The sequence below is a fragment of the Castor canadensis genome, chromosome 6 (genome assembly GCF_047511655.1).
Source record: "Castor canadensis chromosome 6, mCasCan1.hap1v2, whole genome shotgun sequence".
Taxonomy (NCBI): Eukaryota; Metazoa; Chordata; class Mammalia; order Rodentia; family Castoridae; genus Castor; species Castor canadensis.
In genome coordinates this window covers 70,314,372-70,339,407 of record NC_133391.1, presented here as the reverse complement: position 1 = coordinate 70,339,407, position 25,036 = coordinate 70,314,372, and the positions used below count along the sequence as shown (strand labels likewise).

At 40.9% G+C, this 25,036-nt stretch overlaps 1 protein-coding gene across 8 annotated transcripts in view; it reads left to right on the top strand.

Moving 5' to 3' along the window:
* Ablim3 (actin binding LIM protein family member 3) overlaps positions 1-25,036 on the top strand; it is a 113,673-nt gene that overhangs the window by 31,938 nt on the left and 56,699 nt on the right. For all 8 annotated transcript variants that reach the window (XR_012449002.1, XR_012449003.1, XR_012449001.1 and 5 more), the window contains 3 exons: positions 8,364-8,501; positions 22,525-22,708; positions 24,675-24,787. Coding sequence is in view for 1 of the 8 variants with exons in the window: in XM_020170012.2 (XP_020025601.2) it covers positions 8,364-8,501; positions 22,525-22,708; positions 24,675-24,787 (435 nt within the window). In the remaining 7 variants the exon portion in view is untranslated. The remainder of the gene's footprint in view (positions 1-8,363; positions 8,502-22,524; positions 22,709-24,674; positions 24,788-25,036) is intronic.

The window sequence follows — 25,036 nt, the reverse complement described above, 5'->3', positions numbered from 1 at the left end:
CCTGTACCCCAGCTAACAAAATTATTCCCAAGCCCAGAGGGAAGGAGGAAACTCTCCCAGCAAGGAACAAGAGCATAGATCTATTTGAGTCCTTAAAAAGAGGCCCAGTGCTGGGCCTCTGGGTTGGGCTCATGAACAGAAACACAGTCAACAGCAGACAGGAAGGGAGGAGACATACGGGTGGGGCAAAATGATTCAGATATAGTTTCCTCTTACCATGAAAGAGATATAGATTAGATATGGATGTAGAGAGAGATGTAATTCAACTTGAACCAACTGGAATTAGAAGAAATCAGTCCTTTATTTTTTATTTGGGCTTCCTTGCTCATGATGCTCACTGCCAGGAATCTTGCTTTAGGTCTAACCCAGATCCTTCTGCCATAGTTGTCCTATGGGGCAGGGGCTGTGAGACAGGAGCAGTCTGTCTGGCCAAGAGCAGAGCTTGCCTCTCTGACACATGTGCTGACAACACTCTCTGGAAGAAGGTGGCTATGACCAAGGACTGTGCCAGTGAGCCTGGCAGCAAGATGGGAGGACTTTCTGTTGCTACAGAAGCTTTACAATAGCCTCTTGAGTGTCAGACTGTGTTACTGACCTGTGACCTAACTGGGGCCATTTGTGGAGGGACCCAGGAGGTTCCCAGAAAACTTAATCCTCAGCCCTGCTGTAGCACTAACACCTGCAGAGCCTGTGTCTCTCAGAAACCAGTATGCACACCTGTCAGGCTTTACCTGCCCATGCTGGAGAAGCTGCTCAAGGCTAACATGTCCTGGCCTTGGAGCAGTTCTCATGGCTGCCTCATTCTCTGCCAGGATGCTGAGTTGCCTTTCCCTGTTTCCTGCTCTGTAATTAAGAACCTTCCACTATTTTTTTTTTTACATTTTTATTAGTGCATAGAATTGTACAATATATGTAGGGGGCGGGTCATTGTGTCTAATCACTATTTTTAAAGTTTTTTAAATTATTGTTTTAACCAGCTGGGTAATGGATGGTAGCTGTCAGGGGTAAGTTAGAGACCCCTTTAGCCACCTTCCCCCCAAGATCACTCCCCCCAGAGAAACCTCTGAGGCACATTTGCATTGCAGGCAGTAGAACTTAATGATCAGAGCACATGTTTTAGAGTCAGACTGTGGGCTTCAGTTCTGTCCCAACCATTTGCTTAACTGTGTGATCTTGTATGAATAACATCAGCTCTCAGCGTCAGTTTCCCTGTCCATAAAATAAGGAGAAGCGTGTCCCCTCTTGAGTGATGAAAACTCAGTGGGAGGCTATATGTAAATTGCTCAGCACAATTCCTGACAGAGAGGAGCCACTCTACATATTACCTGTTATCCTGGCAGACCTGCTCGTGGTGAACCCCCTCCTCTAGACCTGGTTCAGTTACTCTTTCTTTATTCAGCAAGTATAAAGGAAACCATGACACAATAAGAGGAGCACTTATGCATGCCTGGCACTGGTAACCAAGAAAGATGTGGTCTTCTCCCTCATGGAGTTCCCAAGCTAGTGTACATAAAGGACCTGTCAGGCCCTTTCTGCTCTGAATCTGATTCCACTCAAGGAGCATCAATAAAATGATGCAATGAAATGACACATGCATGGCCCGCAGGGGTTATCAAAAGCAGCAAGTAACTCACTTATTCTAAGTAAATACACACAACAAACGAGGGAATTTGTCCCCCTGGAAACGGCAGATGTGCCCAAAATACATCAATCATACGCTCTCATCCACATAGCAGGAAACACCCAATTCACGCATTCCTCTGCAGGATATATCAAAAGCATGTCAGCCACCCACCTCTGCAGCCCACAGAAACCCATAAACAAAAAGCTCTGGAGAAGAAGAGGTTATCTAAGGTGATGAATGGTCTACAGCCAAAAGCTTTATCTTGACAGTCAGCAGGAAGGGAAAACCAGGAAATCTTTGCTGGACTTGTCCAAAGATGGATTTGAGAAATGTTTGGTCCAAGTTCAATGACTAGCTGGTAGGGGTAATTTAGGATTACCCTTCATTGGCTTCGAGGTAAGATCCTTTAATATTAATTTTTTGTGGTACAGGGATTTGAACTCAGGGCCTACACCTTGAGCCACTCTACCAGTCCTTTTTGTGAAAGTTTTTTCGAGATAGGGTCTCAAAAACTATTGGCACAGGCTGGCTTGGAACTGTGATCCTCCTGATCTCTGCCTCATGAGTAGCTAGGATTACAGGTGTGAGCCACCGGCACCCAAATTAATTATTGCTTATTGAGTTCAAGTTACTTGGCCAGACATGCACTAAGCACTTTTATATGATTTCAGTAATTTAATACTCATAAATAATGAGTTATTCCCACTCTAGTGACAGGGAAACTGAGGGCTCAGAGTGTTGTAGCTTGCTCAGTCCACAGCCAGCAAGTGTCAGGGCTGTAATCCACACACAGTCCACCTGACTCCAGCATCCATACAACCGCGCCATGCCGTGTGCTTCTCACCCCTTCCAGTGCAAGGATTTCATGATTCTGTGTCTCACTGTAGGAAACAGGATCACACCATGGGTCCTGATGCAGTTTCAAAATCAAACCCAGCACCCCTATTGTAAACTGCCAGATCCACTTCTGTATGGACCCACTTGAAACTTTCAGGCACTGCCGTCTACCTGGGAAATGCCTGGATCCACACTTGGGTCTCCTCAGGACTTAGGCAATACCTGTGAACTCACTCAGTGTACTTTGGGCCCTAATGAAGTCACAAAGAGGTGGTATGACAACTGCTGTGCCCTCGCCCACTTGCATGTGCATTTCCCTGGGCCCCAGGCCTTCACCAGCTCATTGTTGAACTGCTGGATTTGCTGCTTGATGTCTCACCTTCCAGCCAGAAGCTCGTCTGTTTTCATTACACTTCCAACCAATTAGTGACAGTTGGTATGCCTGTCTCCTCATCAGTTTTGTCACTCCTTTAATTGTGCTACAATGTAGCATAGGTACCCCTCCTTTTCAAAGACTATCTTAAAGACACACTAGTAAAATGTGGGAGCATTTTTATCTCCAAGGTCAAGTTATCCTAAGGGGAGGAAAAAAATTGCAGGTGGTACATGGGCAAAAAGAATGTAACTCAGGATGTCGTGCTTATGAGAGAAATGGTGCCACTATCTACTTTTAAAATAGACTAATAAATCTGATACCATAAAACACAGTCTAGTTTTAATGTGGGGCCAGCTACTGCAGAGGAGCAAGTATAGAGGAAGAAAAAGAAACACAGAAGCGTACACACAAAGACAGAACCTTTTGTTAATTGGAGGGAGCCTTAAAAATCACCTTGCCTGTCTCCTTGGTGACCAAGGAGGGAGTTGAGATGGGAGAAGTTAGGTGATTTGCCCAAAATTAGAAAACTAGGTAATGACAGAGAGGGAATTGGAACTCAGGTTACCTCCAGTGCTATAAGTCACATGGATGCAAAGAAAGACAGAGCAAGTGGGGGAGCGCTGGTATAGAAACAGGATATGAAATCAGCCTGTTGTGCTCAGCTTACTCACTCCCTTAACTTACCGGAGGTCAGTTTCACCTCTTCTCCAATATGGTATTTTGACCTAACATAAATGGTCTTCAAATAATCTCTGTAGTATTTGGGAAGAACTTACCTTACAAATGGACTTGTAGAATTAAGACGTATTTTCTTGCAGTACTCTAAAGATTTGGTATGTGTATAAAAGAGAGCTGTTTCAGACCCATAACTTTTCATCTCAAAGACACTCAGTAGCTGATTTTGTCTTTAAAAATTATAATGACAGTCATTGCCAGCTGATTTCCTTTCTTTTATTCTTAGAAACATTACATCAGTCAATGTCCAAAAATTGTGATTATTTTTTTTAAATCTGTATTTATTACAGTGATCTTTTATTTCCAGATCAAATTCAGGATGAGTAAATGTGTGTATAGTTTATTCCTATTGCAAATTGTTTTATAAATACAATTTAAAAACTCTTCAGGGATAAAAATAAGTACTTTCAATCAGAGGTGTTATATTCAAATTAATTCATACATGTTATTTTTATATGTGTGTGATTCTACCAGGTTCAATTTCTGTCCCCCCTGCCTTGTGGTGTATTTTTGAAACTATCAGCTTTACTGTCCAATATGGTGACATGTGACTATTTAAATGTAAATTTACATTAATTAAAATGTATTTAATTTAAAATCCAGTTTCTCAGTCACACTATCTACATTTCAGGTGTCCAGTAGCCACAAATGGCTGGTGACTATTATTAAGACATAGAACATTTTCAGCCTCTCAGAAAGCTCTGACAGCATTTTGGAAATGCTGGTAATAAGAATGTCTCTCCTGGGTGCCCTTTATTGGCCAAATAATTCTAAAAGAAGCCAGAAGTTCCCTGCGTGTATTTTAGGAACATATCACATAACGCATATGCCTAAACTTGGCAATGTCAAGGATTATTTCACAATTGAACAGTGCTAATGTCCTGTGAGGTTTATGGCCACTCTTAATGTATAAGGAAGTTTATGACCACTCTAAACGTACAAGGTAATTTGAAAATTTGTGTGCAAATCAACTTTGAATTCAAAATTTTTTTGCCTATAAGAAAAATGTTATAAATCGTGTGACTAAACCTTAGTAATTCCTGAGATAAAAATTATTGGAAATAATGACCAGCATGAACTCAACAGTCAGATTGCATTTTGGATAAGGGATGGAGCCCCATGATAGAGTGCTTGTTTAGCATGTGCAAAGCCCTGGGTTCTATCCGTGACATTGAAACAAAATCAGCATTTTACGGAAGTTATAGATTGGTGGGAAGAAACGACACACGCTCTCCCCTCCCCCCCAGTACACAACTACACACAGAATAAGATTTGATTAAGTTCCTAATCTAATTAGCCAAGAATACAAAATATCACTGGAAATGAGGTGGCTTTCAGAGCAGGATCAGATGTGACATACTTCAGCCTTGCTTCCCTGACCCCAGAGTTCCTATTAATTTCATTTAAAATCCAGTATCTCAGTCACACTGACCACATTTCAAGTATCCATCAGCCACAAGTGGCCAATGACTGTGATGCTGGACGATGACGACATAGAACATGCAGTGTCTCAGAAAGCTTTACTAGACAGCACTTCATAATGAAGGGCTGGTATTGGGGATGTCTGTCCTGAGTGCCTAGAAAAGGAAAGCCCTGCCACACCTGGAACATCAATTTTTCTGCCCTTTTATAATCACAAACTTACATCTGGAAGAACTTAGTGATGCCTGAATTTCTTCTTTTGGGTCAGTTTAGAAACATCAGTCTTCTGGAGCGCTGACCACACGCAACACCCCCAAATCAACATCCTCATCCTAGGGGGAACAGCAGAGTTAGTACTTCTGCCCCAAAAGGGCCCATTTTCCTAATCCATCCCCTCACTTTGACTTTCTTTCTTTTTTTCTTTTTATCTGCATGCTTCAGAGACTGAGTTCTACCTTACTGAGGACTATACTCACAAATCCACTCCCCCAGAAAATCGAATAAAATTAGAAAAAGTCAAATTGATCTTGGAAATTGGTTCTTGAACCCTGAGGTGGCTTGGATTAGAAGAGGCAGATGAAAACCTGTACAGTTTTCAGGAGGGACCTTCAGATATTCCAAGCTCTCGCCGTCAGCAGGGGTGATCGAAGTGCTCATTCTTATTTCATTTCAGGCTCACAGCTTTGCTTCCCTGGGCAATGGCAGATCCACGTTGCTCATATAAACAGTATATATTTTTTCTCACAAATTGGACGAAGAAGAGGGAGTGAAATATTTTCCAGAGGACATTGAGCAAGAATCAGAAAAGGAAGAAAAAGGGATTGGACTAAAGAGAGTGTGGTCTTTCTAGAGATGAGGAAGGATCGCTCTGGGCTGTGGAGATGATGCAATGATCGTGACACCACTGAACATTTGTGGTGCACGTATTCACATCAACCCATTCAATGAGTTAATTGATGAGTTAGTTAACTCGTTAATTCATTTATTTTTGTCTTGAATTTAAGACAGAAAAAAGAGTTGAATGATAGGGAGGAAGCTTGTGAGATGTATATTTTTCTCCCACTCTAGTTATCAGAATTGTTAGAGACAGTACAGAATTAAGCAACCAACCTTTTGTCCTACACTACACGTGTGATTCAGGATACTTGTAAGTAGTGTACAATTAGAAATCCTGTTTTCTTGTTCCTTGTCTTTCAAAAGAAGAGAATGGATAAGAACAGCTACAGAGATCATAGACTACTTTGAAAATACGTAGAGGATAATATACTATTACACCAAATTTAATTAGAAAGATGTATCAGATCACAGGTGGATCAAATAGGATAGACTTGGTTGTGCTTCAGCAACAAAAAAGTCTTGAAGCCATGACAACAAAACTTGTTCTTGCTGACTGATTGTTGTTCATTCTGGGTTCTGCTCCATGACTTCTCATTTAGGGATCCAGACTGATGCAGCCTGTGCATCACTGGGGGCATCTGTCACTCATTGCTGGGTGAGGGGAAGGGCAATATGACAGATCACATGGCACCTAAGGCTTCCAACTGGAAGGGACACACACAAATTCTACTCACATTTCACTGCCAACCAAGTTACCATGTACAATCTGTTATGTGTCTGCAGCAAAACTTTCAAATTTCAATGAACAGAAAACTATCACACTAGGTCAAGAACATCGGAAAGATTTGATCTCTAATTTCCTCTGTAGTTCAAGGCTGCTGTGAGTCCAGCTTAAGTTATAAAATACTTGGCCAGGACTTCTCCCTGGGCAAATAACAGATTTCAATGCCCCCTCAGCCAGGTGGTTATCTTTACAATTAAGACAAGAATGAGACTTCAAATACCATATAAACAGGTATTTTGGTTCAATTTTGAGCAGGAATTGAGGAACTGGGAAATTTTCTCCCCAGGGTAACTAGGTTCTGCCTATAAGAGAGAAGTTTTGGTTTCTTGCTGGCAAAGTTAACTTAGCAGCTCATACATAATGAAGTTGGATCACACAGCTGCAAATACCTTTCCAACCCTAAGATTTTATGATCTAGGCAGGTATCTACTATTAAATGCCAGATGACCAGGTTTTAGGATGCTCAAGACAAGTGTACTTCAGGGAAAGGAGATCTCAAGAAGTAACTATGAGCAGGTTTTAAGAGGAGATTAACAGACTCAGTAGTTAGTAGAGTTCTTAAGCATTACCGAATGCTGACCACAGCACACTAGTTCTCAGTGAATTTAGCACCATCACAATCACTACCAGCCCTTTTTTCTTAATCGTACACATTGAACGTTTTCTTAGTCTTATGAAAAGCCCCGGTCAAAGGCAGTTTTAAGATGAGTCCTGTCAACAGCCTCTTTGTAGGCACAGAGCCACCCATCATGCCTTATTTGCTACCATTGACCAACCACCTTCATTTCACACATGTGAGGACTAGGCCCAGAGAGGAGCTGTAACTTGTTTCACTCAAATGCCAGGTGGAGGCAAGTGGCCAATAGTAGAAATGGCCACTATTTCTTTGAGACCTGTGAGTCAATTACAAGACCCAAATTCCCTTTGACAAGTCTGGAACCTAATTTTGATCACCCAAGAAATGTTCTTTCTGGATCATTTTCCTTGAAATACAATCATGTACCACTTAAGGATCAGGATTTCCTGAGCAATGCATTATTAGATGATGTCCTCATTGTGCAAACATCAGCGCATGATAGGCCAGAGAGGTCAATCACCCAACGTGGCCTCTTGCAATCAAGAGACTCAGTAAACATGAGCTATATGAGAGTGTTGCCATCATACTGTTTTATGGTAAAGTTTTTTCTTAAGAGTAGAAGGAACAGACTCTAAAATAATCAAAAGATAGTATAGTAAATGCAAAACTACTAACATTATTATCACTGTCAAGTACTAGGTACTGTACATAATTTCCTGTGCCATACCTGTCTGTGCAGTAGGCTTGTTTACACCAGAATCACCACAAATATGTGAATAGTGTGTTGCAGCAGGACAATACTATAGGACAATGTCAGTCAGCAATGACATTAGACTGTCATGTGTCTGACATTGACCAACATGTTGCTGTGTGGCACTTGACTGTATTCAACTTCCTGTTTGGCCTCTGTTATTGCAAGAAAGGGCTCTGATCACTCCTAAGTCTTTGCCTGCTTAAGGAGGCTTATGGAGTCACATCTTATTACCACTCACTTATTACTCCTTAGCTTCTCACACTCAACCTGATGGGGTTTTTTTGTTTGGTTGGTTTTTGGCTAATCATTTCTACCCTTTCTGCATTTTTAAGCAGTTATGGTTAAGATAATGTCTTATGGAAGACTTCATAAAGAGCTAGAGCCTTCTGGCTAGTGACCTCTTATTTCTTCCTACAGTTCCTTATCAGCAGAATCCTTACAATCCCCGGGGCAGCTCCAGTGTCATCCAGTGCTACCGATGTGGAGACACCTGCAAAGGGGAAGTGGTTCGCGTCCACAACAACCACTTCCACATCAGATGCTTCACCTGTCAAGGTAAGAGGCCCAATTTCCCAGCTCCTACTTCAGATTCTTGGCCATGCTGTCTGCCAGCACATGCCTCAGGGACAGGAAGATCAAACACAGGCCACAGGCCATTGGGATATCTATAAAGTTCTGATGAAGATTTCCCTGAGCCTCGTCTTATAAGAATTCTCTTATAAGTTTGGAGAGAAGAAGGAGGTTAGAATGAGAGCACTGTAGGGTATGGGGGACAGAGGGAGCCTGGTGACCTCAGAGGGAGAGGTCTGGCCTGGGGGAAAAAACAATCCTGAAAGCTTAATTTACACATCTGAAAAGACTCCTGAGCTATGCCTATAATTTGAGAGTAAATGACAGTGCAAGCCATCTTGACTAAAACCCAACCTGGGTCTGAGATGAGTACTTACTCTGTGACAGTCCTCAATAGTTAAGTTTATCAAGGGAGAAGATTCATCTCAACTTTTGTAAGATTTGAAGCAGATAGATGCTGGGTCACCTCTCAGGGCTGATGGAGTAGCTCAAGCAGTAAGAGTGCCTGCCTAGCAAGCATGATGATCCTGAGTTCAAATCCTGTGCTGCCAAACAAGAGAAAGAGAGAGAGAGAGAGAGAGATTAGGTCACCTCTCATTGCTACATTTTACCCCTGGCTGAATCCAAGACTCAGATTAGGTGAGGGTTCCTCAAGAAGAAGGATCAACTGAAAGAGCACGGAGAGTCCTCTGGCCAGGGGATCACACTCCCTCCCACAGCATCCCTGACAAATGCCTCTCCTGCCCCACTTCCCATTCTCTGCATCCAGGCTTCCCTGCTCACAGAGCAGCCATTCTGATGGTGGGTTGTTTGTGGGTTTGGAAAATATTTGACCTAAAACCTGCCACTTCCACTTGTTGCTCCCAGCTTTAGCCTCACAAAGTGTGAAACTTACTATGCTTTTCCTTGTGGCTGTACCTCAGATACTTGTAACCAGGTTTTCCCATGTCAAACTGTATTGTAGGTCCTTGAATTGAGCCTTATCTGAAATGATTTCAACCTGTGTTGTCACTCTGGAAGCTTCCTCTTTGATCCATTCTAGGTTGTCACTATCATTCTTAAAGCATGATGCCCAGAAGAGATCACAGTTCTCAAGGTACCACCAATTACAGCAAGCGCTGCTTTTCTGTTTATGTGTCTGACACTAAATTGACTTCCAGAGCAGCTACTACACTGACTTACATTGATTTACAGTCAGTGGAAACTCCCAGATCTTTTCAGATCAGAAACTGCCTCAGTCTTACGTGTCTGTGTCTGAAATTGGCTTTCCCAGCCATGGAGAAAAATTCTAGACTTCTTTCTTCATGATCCAGCTGGGCTCCACAATGAGCAAATGCATATTCATATTCCCTGATTTGTTTATAGAAGCATGTGTGGAATATGTTTTAATTGGTGAGATTTTAATTTTATACTGAGCATTGGCAAACCCCTTCAGGACAGGTTGAATTTCAAGGGTGTCTTGGTGAGTGACTATTTGTACATCCTCAGAAACTGAAGCAGGACAAAAGCTATAAATAATAAAATTGTGTAAGGATGGTATGTGACTCTGCAGTTGTGTTCTTAACAAAGTGTTATCACATGCCCTTTGTTTATACCAAAACATAATAGTTGACCTGTGCCCCCATGTGGCTTCTCATACTCCAAATGGCTTGGGCTCATTTATATGGTGGTCTCAGAGCTCCAAGTGCAAGAAGAGAGCAAGCAGCAACAAATAAGATCTATCAAGTCTCAACTTATGTCACATGTGTCAATGTCCTGCTGTTGGCAACACAAGTCAAATGGCCAGCTGAGGTTCAAGTCATGGGGAAACAGACTTTGCCTTTTGTGGGAGGATCTGTAGCATCAGATTTCAAGGGTGTGAATCCAGAAAGGGAATCCTTTGGCCATTTTGACAATCTGCTACAAATGGCAATAGCATCTCTTTCAAAGGAGATTTTAAGTGAGAAAATAGGCCACTATTTTTCTAAATATTTTGTATGTCAGCTTGCTTACAGGTAAAACAAATGATAGGATGTTGGCTTCCAGCAGTAAACAGTAAGGAGTTAGTTACCCTAATAAGCCCTCTCATTTCAAAATTCTAAAATTTCTATACATTTCTTTTAACATGTGCCACTGTGCTGCTATGAAAGGAAGGAATCGTCAGAGGCCAAAACAAAACAAAAAGAGCTCCTGGCATGACTACCAATGCCAAACTTCATCCTCATAGCTTGTGCTAAACCTTGGAGACTTTGAGCTTTATCCTTTATGTCTAAGTGGATCATGGGGAAATAGAGGCAATCACCGAGCCTAGAATATAATGGAAGACCTGTATGTGCAGTTGAGAGTTCCTCATGCAGAAATCTTACTCTTAGTGTATAATGGATAAGAAATAAAGTGGCTCTGAAGAAGGAGATGGCAAGAAAACTTTCCCATTGCATAGAGGGGAATAAAACTGGTAGAAAACTATCTATTGATAATCCATCCCTTACATGATTCATGGATGATATTTATGCTGTGTGTTTGGTATAGTTTTTTAAGTCAAACAGTAACTTTAAAAAGCCCCACATTTGGCAAATGGCAGAAGCAAACAATACGGTCTAGAGTAGGAGATCCTCTTTGGAGGAACTCAACCTTACTCCAAACCACAAAGAATTCCCATAGATTATGTTACTAAGAAAATGAGTAATTCGCAGTCAACAATGCACAAATCGTCAAGAACAGATAGTCAGCAGAATAATGGAGAGCAGAATCAGAATCTTAAAGACTCTGTGTATTGGAATTTTCTGTCACTATAAAATAATGTATAATACAACCCTACTGGAAAAATATAAAAGAAACATGCCTACACACATCAGAGTGAAACTTCAGATCATTGGACGAAGAGGTGATCTTAAAAGTAACCAGAGATAAAAAGATCATCTGGCTATATGTAGTAAATAATCTGACAGTTGACTTTTTAATAGCAACAAATAAACCAGAAAACAGTAGATAATATCCTTCATGTACTGAAAGAAATAACTGTCAAGGTAGGATTATGTATGCATGAAGCTATCTTTCTAGAACAAAGGCAACCCCACAGATGACATTTTGTTTAATGGTAAGAGACTGAATGTTTCCCTGTAAGCTCAAGAAGAAGACAAGGATGTCTGCTCTCACCTCTTCTATTCAACCCTACACTGCAGGTTCATGCTAGGTTAATTAAGTAAGAAAATGAAATAAAAGGCATCCATATCAAAAAGGAAAAAGGAAAACTATCTCTATTTGCACATGACATGATCTTACATATAACAAATCCTAAAGAGTACACTAAAAACACTATAAGAATAAAGAAATTATCAAGATTTTAGGATAATATCAATGGCCAAAATCAACTATATTTTTATGTACTGTCAATGAACAATCTGAAAATAAAATTGAGAAAATAATACTGTTTACAATAGAATCGAAAATTAAATACATAAGAATAAGTTTAACAAAATTTATGACCACTAGAAAACATTAAAGAAGTCCAAATCAAGCAAAAAGTCATTCCATGTTCATGAATCAGAGGGACTTAATATTGTTACTCCAACAACCCCGTTCAATGACTCTACAAATTTAATGCTTATTTAGGCCAGGGCGCCATAACAATACCATAAACTGGGTGGCTTAAACAACAGAAATTCATTTTCTCATACTTGCGAAAACTGGAAAGTCCAGAATCAGGGTTTCAGTATGGTTGGGCTCTGGTAAGGACTCTCCCTGGTTTATAGATGGCCACTGTCTTACTGTGTCTTTACATGGTAAAGACAGACAGACAGCTCCCTGGTGTCTCTTCTTGTAAGAGTACTAATTCCATCTCTTACAGGAATCCACCCTCAAGGCTTCATCTAAACTTAATTACTCACCCAGGTCACATCTTCAAATATCATCACACTGGAGGTTAAGGCTTCCACATAAGAATTTGGGGGCAGCACAATTCAGACCATAGCAAACATAATCTCTGTCAAAATCCCAGCTGGCTTCTTTGCAGAAAATGACAGGCTGATCCTAAAATGCATATAGAATCTCAAGGGGCATAGAATACCCAAACAATCTTAAAAAGTAAGAACAAAGTTGGAGGACCCATACACTTCTCACTTTCAAAACTTGCTACCAGCCTACAATAAACAATGCAGTGTGGCACTAACACAGAGATAGGCATACAAATCAATAGAATGGAATTCAGAGTCCAGAAATAAACAGTTACATTTATGGCCAGTTGATTTTCAATGACAGTGCCATAACAACTCAATAGGGAAATAATTGTCTTTTCAACTAATGATGCCGGGAAAACTGAATATCCATAGACAAAAAAAAAAAAAACCCTGTTTCTTCACACATACATAAAAAATTAACTCAAAGTCAAAGACTTAAACATAAGAGCTAAAACTGTAAAACTCTTAGGAGAAAATACAAGAATAAATCTTTTTGACCTTGAGTTGGGCAAAGCCTTTTCAGATATGACATGAAAATCATGAACAGCAAAGGAGAAAATAAGTATATTAGACATCATCAAAATTTAATACGCTTTTGTTCCAGAATACACCATCAAGAATGGGAAAAGATAACCCACAAAATGGGAGAAAATGTTTGCAGGTCATATGTCTGATAAAACACTTGTGTCTAAACTATGGAAAGAATTCTTAGAACTTAATAATGAAAAGGCAATTAACTCAATTTCAAAATAGGCAAAGGATATGCAAAGACATTTCTCTAAGAAATTATACAAATGTCCAATAAGTACATTAAAATGCTTAATGCCATGTAAATCAAACCACAATGAGTTACCACTTCCCATCCCTAGGATAGCTGCAATCCAAACAACGGATAATACAAGTGTCAGTGAGGATGTGGAGACATTGGAACCCTCATATATGGTTGGTGGGCAGTAAAACAGTGCAGTTCCTTTGGAGAAGAGTCTGGCGGTTCCTCAAAAGGTTAATCATAGAGCTCCAAATTCCACTCCTAGGTATATACGCCAGGGAAATGAAAGCATATGTTCACACAGAAGCTCAGATGTGAATGTGCTTAGCAGTATGATTCAGAATGGCCAAAAAGGGGAAATAACTCAAATATCCATCAGTCAAAATAGATAAATAAAATGTGTTATACCTGCAGAGCCAGACACATTCAGCAATAAGAAGGACTGAAATACTAATAATACATGTTCCAATATGGACAAACCTTGAAAACATGTGAAAAAGCCATCTCCAGCATCTCATTTGTATAGGAGTCTACATATATGAAATGTTCAGCAAAGGCAAACATGTAGAGGCAGAAAGCAGATTAGTGGTTACTGAGAGCTGGGGATGTGGAGAAAGGTGAGTAATGAATTTTTTTTCTTTTTGGTAGTACTGGGGTTTGAACTCAGGGCCTCTCAGTTGGTAGGCAGGCACTCTATCATTTGAGCCACAGCTGCAGCCCCTTTTTGCTTTGGTTATTCTTAAGATAGGGTCTTGAGTTTTTGCCAAGTCCCAGTCCTCCTACTTATACTTCCTTCATAGATGGCTAACAAGCGCCACCACGCCCAACTTTTTTTGTTGAGGTAGTCTCACTTACTTTTTGGCCCAGACTGGCCTCATGCCATGATCCTCCTGATCTCTGCCTCCTGAGCAGTGAGATTACAGGCATGAGCATTTGTGCCCAACTTGAAAGTAATGATGTTTAATAGGTTTATGATTTTTTTCAGGTAATGATAGTATTTTAATATACTAAAAATATGTTAAATACGGTTGAATTGAACATTTTAAATTGCTGAAATAAATATGTTAACTGTTTCTCATTAGAACTGTTAAAAGAACAAGGGCAAAGTAAAAACATTTTTAGACAATAAAAACTGAATTTTGTTTCAACAGACTCTCATTAAATAAAATTTCAGTATATGTTCTGAAAGCAGAGGAAAATGATCCCCAACAGAAGAAATGAGATGTCAGATGCAATGGTTAGCCAAATCTTAATGAAAATTAGAAAATGCTTGTAAGCGAAAGATAACAAAAATATCATGGATCAAAAACTTGCATTATAAAATGTAAATTAGTACTCAGAGAAAATGTATAGCCTTAAATAATCACAGTAGAAAATAATTTTGAAAGTTAATGAGCTAAGTATTCAGCTCTAAAGGTTTGAAGAACAGAGGGAATCCAAGGAGAATAGAAGGGAGAAAATAATAGATGTTAAGCAAAGAAAACCACAATGGACAGGATTAATAAAGCCAAAAATGGATTCTTTTAGAGTACAATTAAAATTGACAAAATTCTTGCAGGTTTATTCAAGTAAAAGGAAAGAATTCAGAAATAAACACCTGAAAAATGAAAATAGTGACATAGCTATAGGTGCTGTTAAAGTAAAAAACAGAACAGGAAATATTATAAACAATTTTAGAGTCTCAAAACTTAGATAACATAGTTTATCAATTCATAGAGTACAAATTACTGAAACTTGCTCAAGAAGAAAATTTAAAACCTCAGTGGTCCTATAACCATCCAAGACATTGAACTCCTGAATTGGTAGTTAAAAGGCTGCTACCAAAAAAATAAAATAAAAAAAACAGAACCAGCATTGCAATCAAGTTCTACAAAACATTCAAAAACAGATCATTTAAATCTTATAGAAACTTCCAAAGAATGGAAAGAGAAAATAGGCCCCATCTCATTCATTAACACAGCACAAGAAAAGCCAAAACAAAGAAAAGACAGTCACACATCAATATCATAAATGAACAAGGACTTTAAAACTCTAAAAAAAGATTGGCAAACTAAGTCCAGAAAATTGTGAAAAAAAATAACATAACCAAATTGGGTTTACTCTGTAAACGCAAAATTGTCTCATTGTTAGAAAACCGGCTAAGCATGAAGAAGAACGAACTGTTATCATTCTCTGGTAAATGGATGGAATTGAAGAACATCATTCTGAGTGAGGTTAGCCTGGCCCAAAAGACCAAAAATCATATGTTCTCCCTCATATGTGGACATTAGATCAAGGGCAAACACAACAAGTGGATTGGACTTTGAGCACATGATAAAAGCGAGAGCACACAAGGGAGGGGTGAGGATAGGTAAGACACCTAAAAAATTAGCTAGCATTTGTTGCCCTCAATGCAGAGAAACTAAAGCAGATACCTTAAAGGCAACTGAGGCCAATAGGAGAAGGGGACCAGGAACTAGAGAAAAGGTTAGATCAAGAAGCATTAACTTAAAAGGTAACACACACGCACAGGAAATTAATGTGAGCCAACTCCCTGTATAGCTATCCTTATCTCAACCAGCAAAAACCCTTGTTCCTTCCTATTATTGCTTATACTCTCTCTTCAACAAAATTAGAGATAAGGGCAAAATAGTTTCTGCCAGGTATCGAGGGGGTGGGGGAGAGAGCGAGGGGGCAGAGTGGGTGGTAAGGGAGGGGGTGGGGGCAAGGGGGAGAAATGACCCAAGCATTGTATGCACATATGAATAATAAAAAAATTAAAAATTAAAATTAAAAAAAAAGAAAACCCAGCTAAGAATTTCCGCTTTAAAGACATCAAGGGGTAAAAATAATTTGATTATTTTAATGCAGACATAAAAATGTTAGATAAAATTCAGTACCTATTCATATGAGTTTTTAAAAGTATGAAAAATTGAATAAAGCTGGCATAACTGATAAGTTATGTCCACCAAAAAAATAGAGCCAGCATAATTAATGGTAAATTATTGAAAACATTCCCTTTAAGATAAGGAACAACATTCACTGACTGACTTCTGTTCAACATGGGATCAGAGTTCCGAACAGTAAGATATAGAAATAAATGGTCTGGAAAGAAAAAAGGCAAATTTGGGGTTAATTTTAGACAGCATAATTATCTCCATAGCATAATGTTAGCAAAATTAATTTAAAAATCAGTTCATAAAAATAAGTAAAAGAAACCATTAATCATTATTTATTTATTTATTTGGTGGCATTAGGATTTGAACTCAGGGTCTCATGCTTGCTAGGCAGGCACTCTACCACTTGAGCCACTCCACCACCCCTCATTTTTAGATAACAATTCTATTCTGAAACAAGGTAAAGAATCAAACATTTAACCTGTCTCTGTACTAACTATGCTTAAATATAAGAAAGGGTCAATGAGGGAAATTTTATGTCTAAGGAAACAGTCCAAGTAATGAATGAATTAACTAGAATGTCTTACATCTGGCACCTCTGAAGTGATGCCTTAGGACAATGATCTTCAGTAGCCATTCTATCCATCACCACCCCCTCCAAAACACAGAAGTACACAAAATTAAAGTGGTGTTGCAAATAAATCAGTAACTAAATAAAGGTGCAGGTCTGAATCTCAGTTGAAGTTTCTAGATACAGCTCTAATTTACAGGAAAAGAGATGAAAACAAGTTAGTGAATACCGTAGGGATACAACCAGAAAAATCCGAGTTGTGAAAATTTGGAGGACAAACAATCCAGTTTCTTCAGTAAATACTTTTATTGAGAAAAATAAAAGGGAAGAGCAGGGAGATTCAGAGATGCTTAACAGCCGTATCAGCCAGTGTGATATGAGGACCTTGGTGGCTCTTGACTCAGCCAATCACTACAAAGAAAAGAGACAAAGGATGGGATAATTGGGAAAATCTGAACACAATGACTTGGCAGTATCTTCATAAATATTATTTTTAATGCTTTTAGGTTATTGTGGTAGGTTTTTCTAAAGAGTCTTAGTATTCTAGAGATGCATTCTCAAATACTAATACCAAAAAGGAAATCTGTAAAAGAGCTTATAAGTTTACTAGACACCAAATAAATGTAGAAAAGAAAATTATATTTCTGTATGCAATTAATAACAAAGAAACCATTTATATTAATAAGAAATTTTTTTTAATTTAAGAATAAATCTTATAAAGTTGTATAAGCTTCTATGACAAAAAATGTAACATTTTAAAATTTATAAAGCATCCTAAGAAAGACGATAAAACGTAAGATCAGGTGTGGTAGTTAATACACATCTGTAATCCTAGCTACTTGGGAGGTGGAGGTTTGAGGGTCATGGTTCCAGACCAGCTGGGCAAAGTCACAAAGAAACAGACTAAAACCAAAGGGCTGGGGCTCAGGTGGTGGAGTTCTTGCCTAGCAAGTGTGAGACCCTGAGTTCAATCCCTAGTACTACAGAAAAAGAAAGCCTAAATAAAAGAAGAAATACTTAAAAGGTGACAGTTCTACCCTGGTTGAACTGTAGATTCAAGGCAATTCTAATACATTCCATTAAATTTCCCATAGAAATTAAGAACACAGTTAAAACTGTATTCTTGGCAAAGAGCCAGAGATAATCCCACGCTCCTAAAGAATGCAGCAAAGACAAGAGGCCTTGGCTATGTAATAATTTGTCACTCGTTACTGTATAAACTATTGAGGCAGTGTGTCTTGGATTAAGGACAGATAAATGACCAATGAAACTGAATATAAAACCAAAACAACCTTCACATAGACAGAAACGTATTTTCTGCAGATCAATGAGGAACAATTAAACTACCTGATAAACAGTACTGACATGATTAACTCTCCACGTGGGGGAAATTGGTGCCTACTGTATACTGTTCACTAACCCACTCCAGGTAAGTTAAAAGTAACACAATAAAACTTTTAGAAGACAATATAGAAAATACCTTTTTTAAGATTTCATGGTAGGGGAAGAATTTCTTTTTTTAATTTTATTTTTGAATACATGATACAGAAAGTGTAAATTATAAAGGAAAAGAATGATAAATTTAACAGCATTAAAAACTGAGAACTTCAATTTATCAGAAATACTACAAGAAGAATTCACTGGGTATAGTGACACATGCCTATAATCCTAGTACTCGGGAGGCTGTGAGGAAGGAAGATCTTGAGTTTGAGGCCAACCTGGGATACATAAGGAGACTCTGTCTCCAAGAAAAAAAAAAAAAAGACAAGCCTCAAATTACAGAAGATATTCATAACAACTGAAAAGGGATTTGATTCTAAGACACATAAAGAAAAAAATCTCAAAGGAAAAAGAAAATGAGCAAAAAAATCAGTGAGCATTTTACAATAGAGAAAACACAAATGGTCCACAAACATGAAAACTTCTCAGTTTCACTAATAATCAGGGAAATGAAACAAAATAACAATAAGATATCTTTTCCTATGCGTCATTTGCTCGTCACATGTCAAGTATTGTTGATTATGGGAATCCATGGGAATGGAAATGGAAAGAAATAAAAACTAGAAGCAGCCATCCCCTCACAGGTACAAGAATGCTCATTGCAGCATTTTCACAACAGCAAAGATTTGCAAGCAGCCTAGTTGTCCCTCACCAGTGTCACAGATAAATGGTGACCTGCTCAGATCACAGGACACAGCGTGACAGGGAAAATGAGTGAACTGCAGCTGCCTGCGTGGACCTGGGCGAGTCTCTGACACACAGTGCTCTGAGGATTAGCAAGCACAGAAGAGTAGGTACAGAAAGATGCCATCACTGTGCAGTTCAGACCCAGGCCCCAAAACCAATACAGACTGCTGTGGATACATCTAAGTATGGTGGTAAAGCCATTAAAAAAGGAGGTAAAGCACTGATGGGGTCAGGGTGAAAAGAGGGAGCTCTTAGGGAAAAGAAAACAGGCTTCAACAGTGCTGGGATATCCTACTTCATAAACTTGGTAGAGGGTACGTGAGTGCATAGTTTATTATCCTCTGAAATATATAAATATAGTTTATGTTTCCTCTCTATATAATGTACTTCACACTTAAAATGTACAAATAATGAATTAGATCACCTGCAGGAGCCTTTCTGACTCCCATTTTGAAACATCATAAAATCTAGTCTCATTTGAAAAGTTGAAAATCAAAAGAATTAAATGACAGAATCTAGACTCCCAGATCAGAGTGTGTCCTCAGTTACTGTCCACCCGCTTCATTTTATGAAGGCGCTCCTGAGAAGTCATGTAACTTTTGCAAAGTCACACAGCACCCGAGTGGTAGAACAGGACAGCAGATAAAGGCAGTGACCCACAAACAATGGCACATACTCCAGCTGTGTGCAAGGCCTCCTGCTAGGGACTCTATTTCCAGTGAGCATCCTTTCTGGTTTTTCTCAAAGCAGTTCTAACTTTGCATATCCTATTGTCCAACCATATGGTCTGCTTTTGTTTTTTTAATTAACAGACTTTATTTTTTGGATTCACAGAGTAATAACTATCCCTGAAGGACTAATTTCCATCAGCCCCTCACTGCAAACCCTCTCCATGGCCTTTCCTGTTTTTTGAAGGTCTGGCTCTGCTCAGCCTCCAGTACAACTGCTGCGCTGGTCCTGCCTGCTACTCACCTTCCATCCTGTGCTCCCCACCGTATTTCTAGGAACCCCCAAGATTCTTATCAACATTTACATCCTTCCGACCAAAAGCTTCCTCCTGCAGCTCCTTGGGGGAAATGGAGGAACTAATTGTTCCAAGTTTTCTTATGGCCTCCTGGTTTTCTCCACTGGGAGAGATGATTCTCGGGGCGGAGCTGGCAGGGAAAACAAAGGAGAGAAAAGAAGGGAAAAAACAGGAGCTGTTTCCAAAGAGGTTGAAGACCATGACCCAACTAATTCCATGAAGCAATCGATCCACCACCTGCACAGCCAGAACAGCCTGTGCTCGGGCTGGGCCTACCCTTGAGCTCAGACATTGTTTTAGTACAAAGCATTCTCATGATGACTGGTGGAAGATGAGCCCCTCCCCATCCACCACCCCCACTGTCCCGGCCACCTGCCCTGCCTCTCCACAAGGGCAGCTAAGAAGATGCCACACCGAATTTAATCTGTTAGCCCTGAAGGAAGCTCTTCTTCTCACACACCCATAGGAAGTCAGTTCTAAAAGAAAAGCTCAGTCTTTTCACTTTGAACAGAAGTGAACAGTGAGGGCCAAGTTCATAGCCATCCAGAGACATAGTGACAATGATGAGACCAGAGCCCAGTGGTCTCATTCCCAGACTACTCAGTCTCAGTCTGTCCTGCTGGAGCCACCTCTGCCTCACTCAGCCTGGCCCTTTAAGGCTGCTTCTAGCCTACAAAGGTGAACAAACACTTGCAAAATATGTCTGGCATGCATCTGGAAATCTTCCTATTTTTAACCTGGCTTCTTTTACAGAACAACTTTCCCTGTTAACTATGAAGTAATATTTCCTGGGTAATGTTACCCCGTTCCAGGCTGGCTCCTCAAACCTCCAGGCTTGGAAACTATCTTGTTGGTTGCTCCACCACTGGTCACGTTTGTTTTCTGAGATGGAGTCTCACTATGTGATCCAGGCTGGCCGGAAACTTGTCATCCTCCTCCCTGAGCCTCCTCAGTGCTGGGATCACCAGAGGGTACCACCATATCCAGCTTCCCATTGGTCATTCATGAGAATGCTGACTTGTACTAGCCAAATCTTCAGAAAGCACAAAGACCAGGATACCTGTTTATTAATGTGCATAAGAGCTCTAACTCTTGGTCGGACTAGTTTGTGTTGACCTGGCCAGTTCTCTTCCTCCCAAAGATAATCTATATGGCCAGTCAAGCTGCCAGACAGTCTCCTGGTGGGTGCAGGCTCAGAACGGGGACTGGCCACAGGATTGAAGGAGCTTTCTAGGTGCCTTATATTGGTTGCTTACCAGTCCCCTTTCTGACTGACCCATCCTTGCTTTAGATGGACCAACGCTCTCAGAAGATTGCTGTGGTTCTGTTGGCCCCAAGAGCCCTTTGTTTCCATTAAAGAAACTTTGCTTCTTTCCTCTAGGTGTAGGTTTTATAACTTAACTCGTAGAAGGAAAAGCTGATTCCCCGTATGTTGAAGTTCTTCGGTGTGGCTTGTGCCTATATAATTCAGTTGTTCTAACACCTACAAATCCACCTACTCTGTTATCTGACCTGTATTTATTTCTTCATATTACCCTATCCTATCCTCAAGATTGTTCCAAGAAAATGCCTTATAAAGCTATGTTGCACATCTTTTTTGCAGATGGATGATGGGAAATCACTATTCATTCCACTTTCATATATGCTTAAAATTTTTCAAAATAATCCTTTTTAGATTTATTTGAAGTATAATTAAAAAAAAACTATCCATAGTTTCTCAGTCTACCACAAAGTCTGACTCTTCAACTGGATTAAGGCCTTCCTTCAACTAGTCTGAAAAACTTTTTCCTATATGACTTCTCTCTACTCCTACAAACTCTGTCCCTACTCTAGCTCCATGCATTGGCTCCTTCTGTTCCTCCAATGTTCTGCTCATGTGCCACCTCCTTCTGGAAGCTTCCTGTGTTCCCGCCTCACTGACTGAGCTCCTTCTTCCTCCGCACTTAGCACGTGCTTCTGCACCTGCCCCCACGGCCCATCACCCATGACGTATGGCGTCTTTCTTACAGTCTTCTCTCTTCGTACATATTTAGCTGTTTGCAGTTCAGAGATTGTGTGCATTTTCATTCATGCCTAGCAACAGACTAAACCTCTCCATCCATTTGAAACTTCAAATCTTCCATCCTATTGCCATCCTAAATTGTCTCCTATTTGGGATTTCAAGCAGATGGTGTCCACATTGCTCTTTACTTGACACAGAGTCATGCACATAGAAACCCAGAACAATTTTAACTGAGTGATTCCTTCTCAATTTCGTGATGCTGCCAGCTGTGTAGCTTTGCATGAGTCCCAGACCTTCAATGGCAGTGCATTGAGAGGACTGTACTACATCAGTGCTTCTCAGGCAGCATGCATGGGAACCAGCTGAGCAGTGTGTTAGAATGCAGACACCAGGGCTCCAGCCCCAGGCAGTCTGATGCAGGCCCAAGTATCTTCCTCTGCAGAAGCTCCAAGTCCTTTTGATGCAGGTGATCTGCAGGCCATTCTGTAAGGCTCCGACCCCAAAGGCCCATGAATTCTGGTATACCAGAATTCTCTGGTCCTTCATAACAAAGTCAAACACCAGTCTTCTCCCCAAGGAAGAACTTGTGCTTGCAGACCCCTCTGGACCTAATCTGCATTTGTCTCCTTCCTTGTTTCCCCAAGTGTGTGGCTGTGGCCTTGCCCAGTCAGGCTTCTTCTTCAAGAACCAGGAGTACATCTGCACCCAGGACTACCAGCAACTCTATGGCACCCGCTGTGATAGCTGCCGGGACTTCATCACAGGCGAGGTCATCTCTGCCCTGGGCCGCACCTACCACCCCAAGTGCTTCGTGTGTAGCTTGTGCAGGTGAGCAGGTAGCACGGGGTTAAGGCCTCTCTGTGTGTGAGCCCCAGGGAAGGGGAACACATGGCCTCTTCCAGGAAATTCTGGGGCTTACAGGGCTTACATTGGACAACTGAGCTAGAACCTCAAAGGTAGAGGGATCTGATAGACTAGTGGTTTTCAAACCCAGAAGCTGAATCTTATCATTGATGGAGGCAGGGAGAAGATGTGAACCCCATGCTCAACCTCCCACTTCCCATCAAAAGGCCTCCACAAAAACCACTGAGTACCCTGGTTCCTTAGAATACAGGATCTGGCCCAGGCTCCTGCACCCTTATCCACAGGTGGTACAAAGATGTGTATTGGTGATCTTTCTCCATCATACCAGCATTACCTCCTGCTGGCAGGGTGACCTTTGCAAGTGACCCTACCTCTGTAAGCCTCGGTTTCTCCATCAGTAATGGGAGTCCAAAACACTGCCACCTTATTGGGTTTTTGTGAAGATCAGTGAGATGATGCTCACAAAGACCTGGTACTGGTACAGAGTATGTCTGTTCTTGCCGTTCGTTTCATTGTCATGTTAGTCATCCAACCTCCCTTGGGACATCTCCAGTGGTGGAGAGCTCCTCCCCATCTCATTCCCCATCCCAGCATCTCAATAACTTGTTAATTTAGCAGATGCACATTAAGGATCCACTGCATGCCAAGAACTACATTAAGGAGATGAAAAAATTGAGGAAAAACCTCAGCCCTGCCCACAAATACGTTAAAATTTAATGGCCAGCTCTGATTAAGTCATAAGTAAAACATGATTTGAGAGTGTGCATGTGTTTATTAAGGGAAACAATTTATACATTAATTCTTCTCTTCACAAAATAACCACTGGTTAGTCACCATTAGAGGAACTAACCAATTAGAGTTTCTGATTGAGACTAATGACAGAGTGTGTAAGAAAATATAACCATCCAGACTGAGGAACATGGGTCAAGTGGTAGAATATTTGCTTAGCAAGGGCTGAGGCCCTGAGTTCAATCCCCAGGACCAGAAATATAATCACCTAGTGAAATTCATCCATGCATCTGTCTCTTAAAACCTGGGCTCTGGATCCTGGGATCCCAGACCAGTCACAGGTCAGCCCAAAGTGTCCTATGGTACAAGATAAGGTTAGTGTCAAGCTGATAGAGATGAGGTGACTCTCCAAGGTCATGCTTTGTCCTCTTACCATGAGCTAGTAGATGGGCCACAACAAGAACACAACTGCCTAAACTCCTGCCTCAGTGATGCCCCCATCGTCCCACACTGCTAACACAAGGACAGTGGAACCACCGGAAGCCTTTCAGGGCTTATGCCTGAGTCCAAATGGTGGTGTCCCATGCTGCGACAGCAAGAGCAGCTAAACAATGAGATTGGAAGTGCTGGGGAATCTGCATACCATTTATAATTTTGCTGGGGAAGTAGAAGCGTATGAATTTGAGACCCCAGTACTGACTGGAAGAACTGAACAAATACAGAGGAGGAGGGGAAGAGGTTTTTGTGGATTGATAATATTCCCATCAGGAAGGAGGATTTTGAGAAATGTCTGGATAATGAGATGCAAGAGATTTTGTGAGTTTGGGAGTTGAATAAGTTCTTTGACATGTGGGCAGATGTTAAACTGGGATGGAAAAAGCCTCTGAGGAGGATGGAACAGCTGCATATGCAGAGTCAGTGCTCTCTTCCTCTTTCAGCTGAGTTGAGTAAGCTCAGATATGCAGCATTATTTTCCCAAAGTCAAATCATATAAATGGCCCAACGAGCCTCTGGTTCTGGCCCTCTGGCCTGGGAGTGACTTCGTCTGTCGCTGTGAACAGTACTTGAATTTGCCTTGTGCGCTAGAAGGCAAGCTGTATGTCTTGCCAGAGTGCTCCAAGCACGTGTGCTGTCAGGCCACGAATACCCACAGAATCCTCACAACAGGAGGTATTGACTTTCTTCCTCAACCCCCTCACAGGAAGCCTTTCCCCATTGGAGACAAGGTGACCTTCAGTGGTAAAGAATGTGTGTGCCAGACGTGCTCCCAGTCCATGACCAGCAGTAAGCCCATCAAGATCCACGGACCAAGTCGTGAGTCCTCCCCCCATCACCTCCCTGAACTGAGGCACTGCCTCCAAGGTTCCCTGTCCTGGCACAGGGGATGGCCCCACCCTGGAAGACTCCTGAAGCAGGACCCAGTTGGCATACAGCCCAGACACACAGCTCCATATCACAATAAGGGGAAGACAGGCTGCCCAGCTGCAAGTGGTGATGGCCAGTGCCACTTAGCAGACACTTATATGGGTCTCTTCTGGGATAAGCCTGGTTGCTGATCTTAGG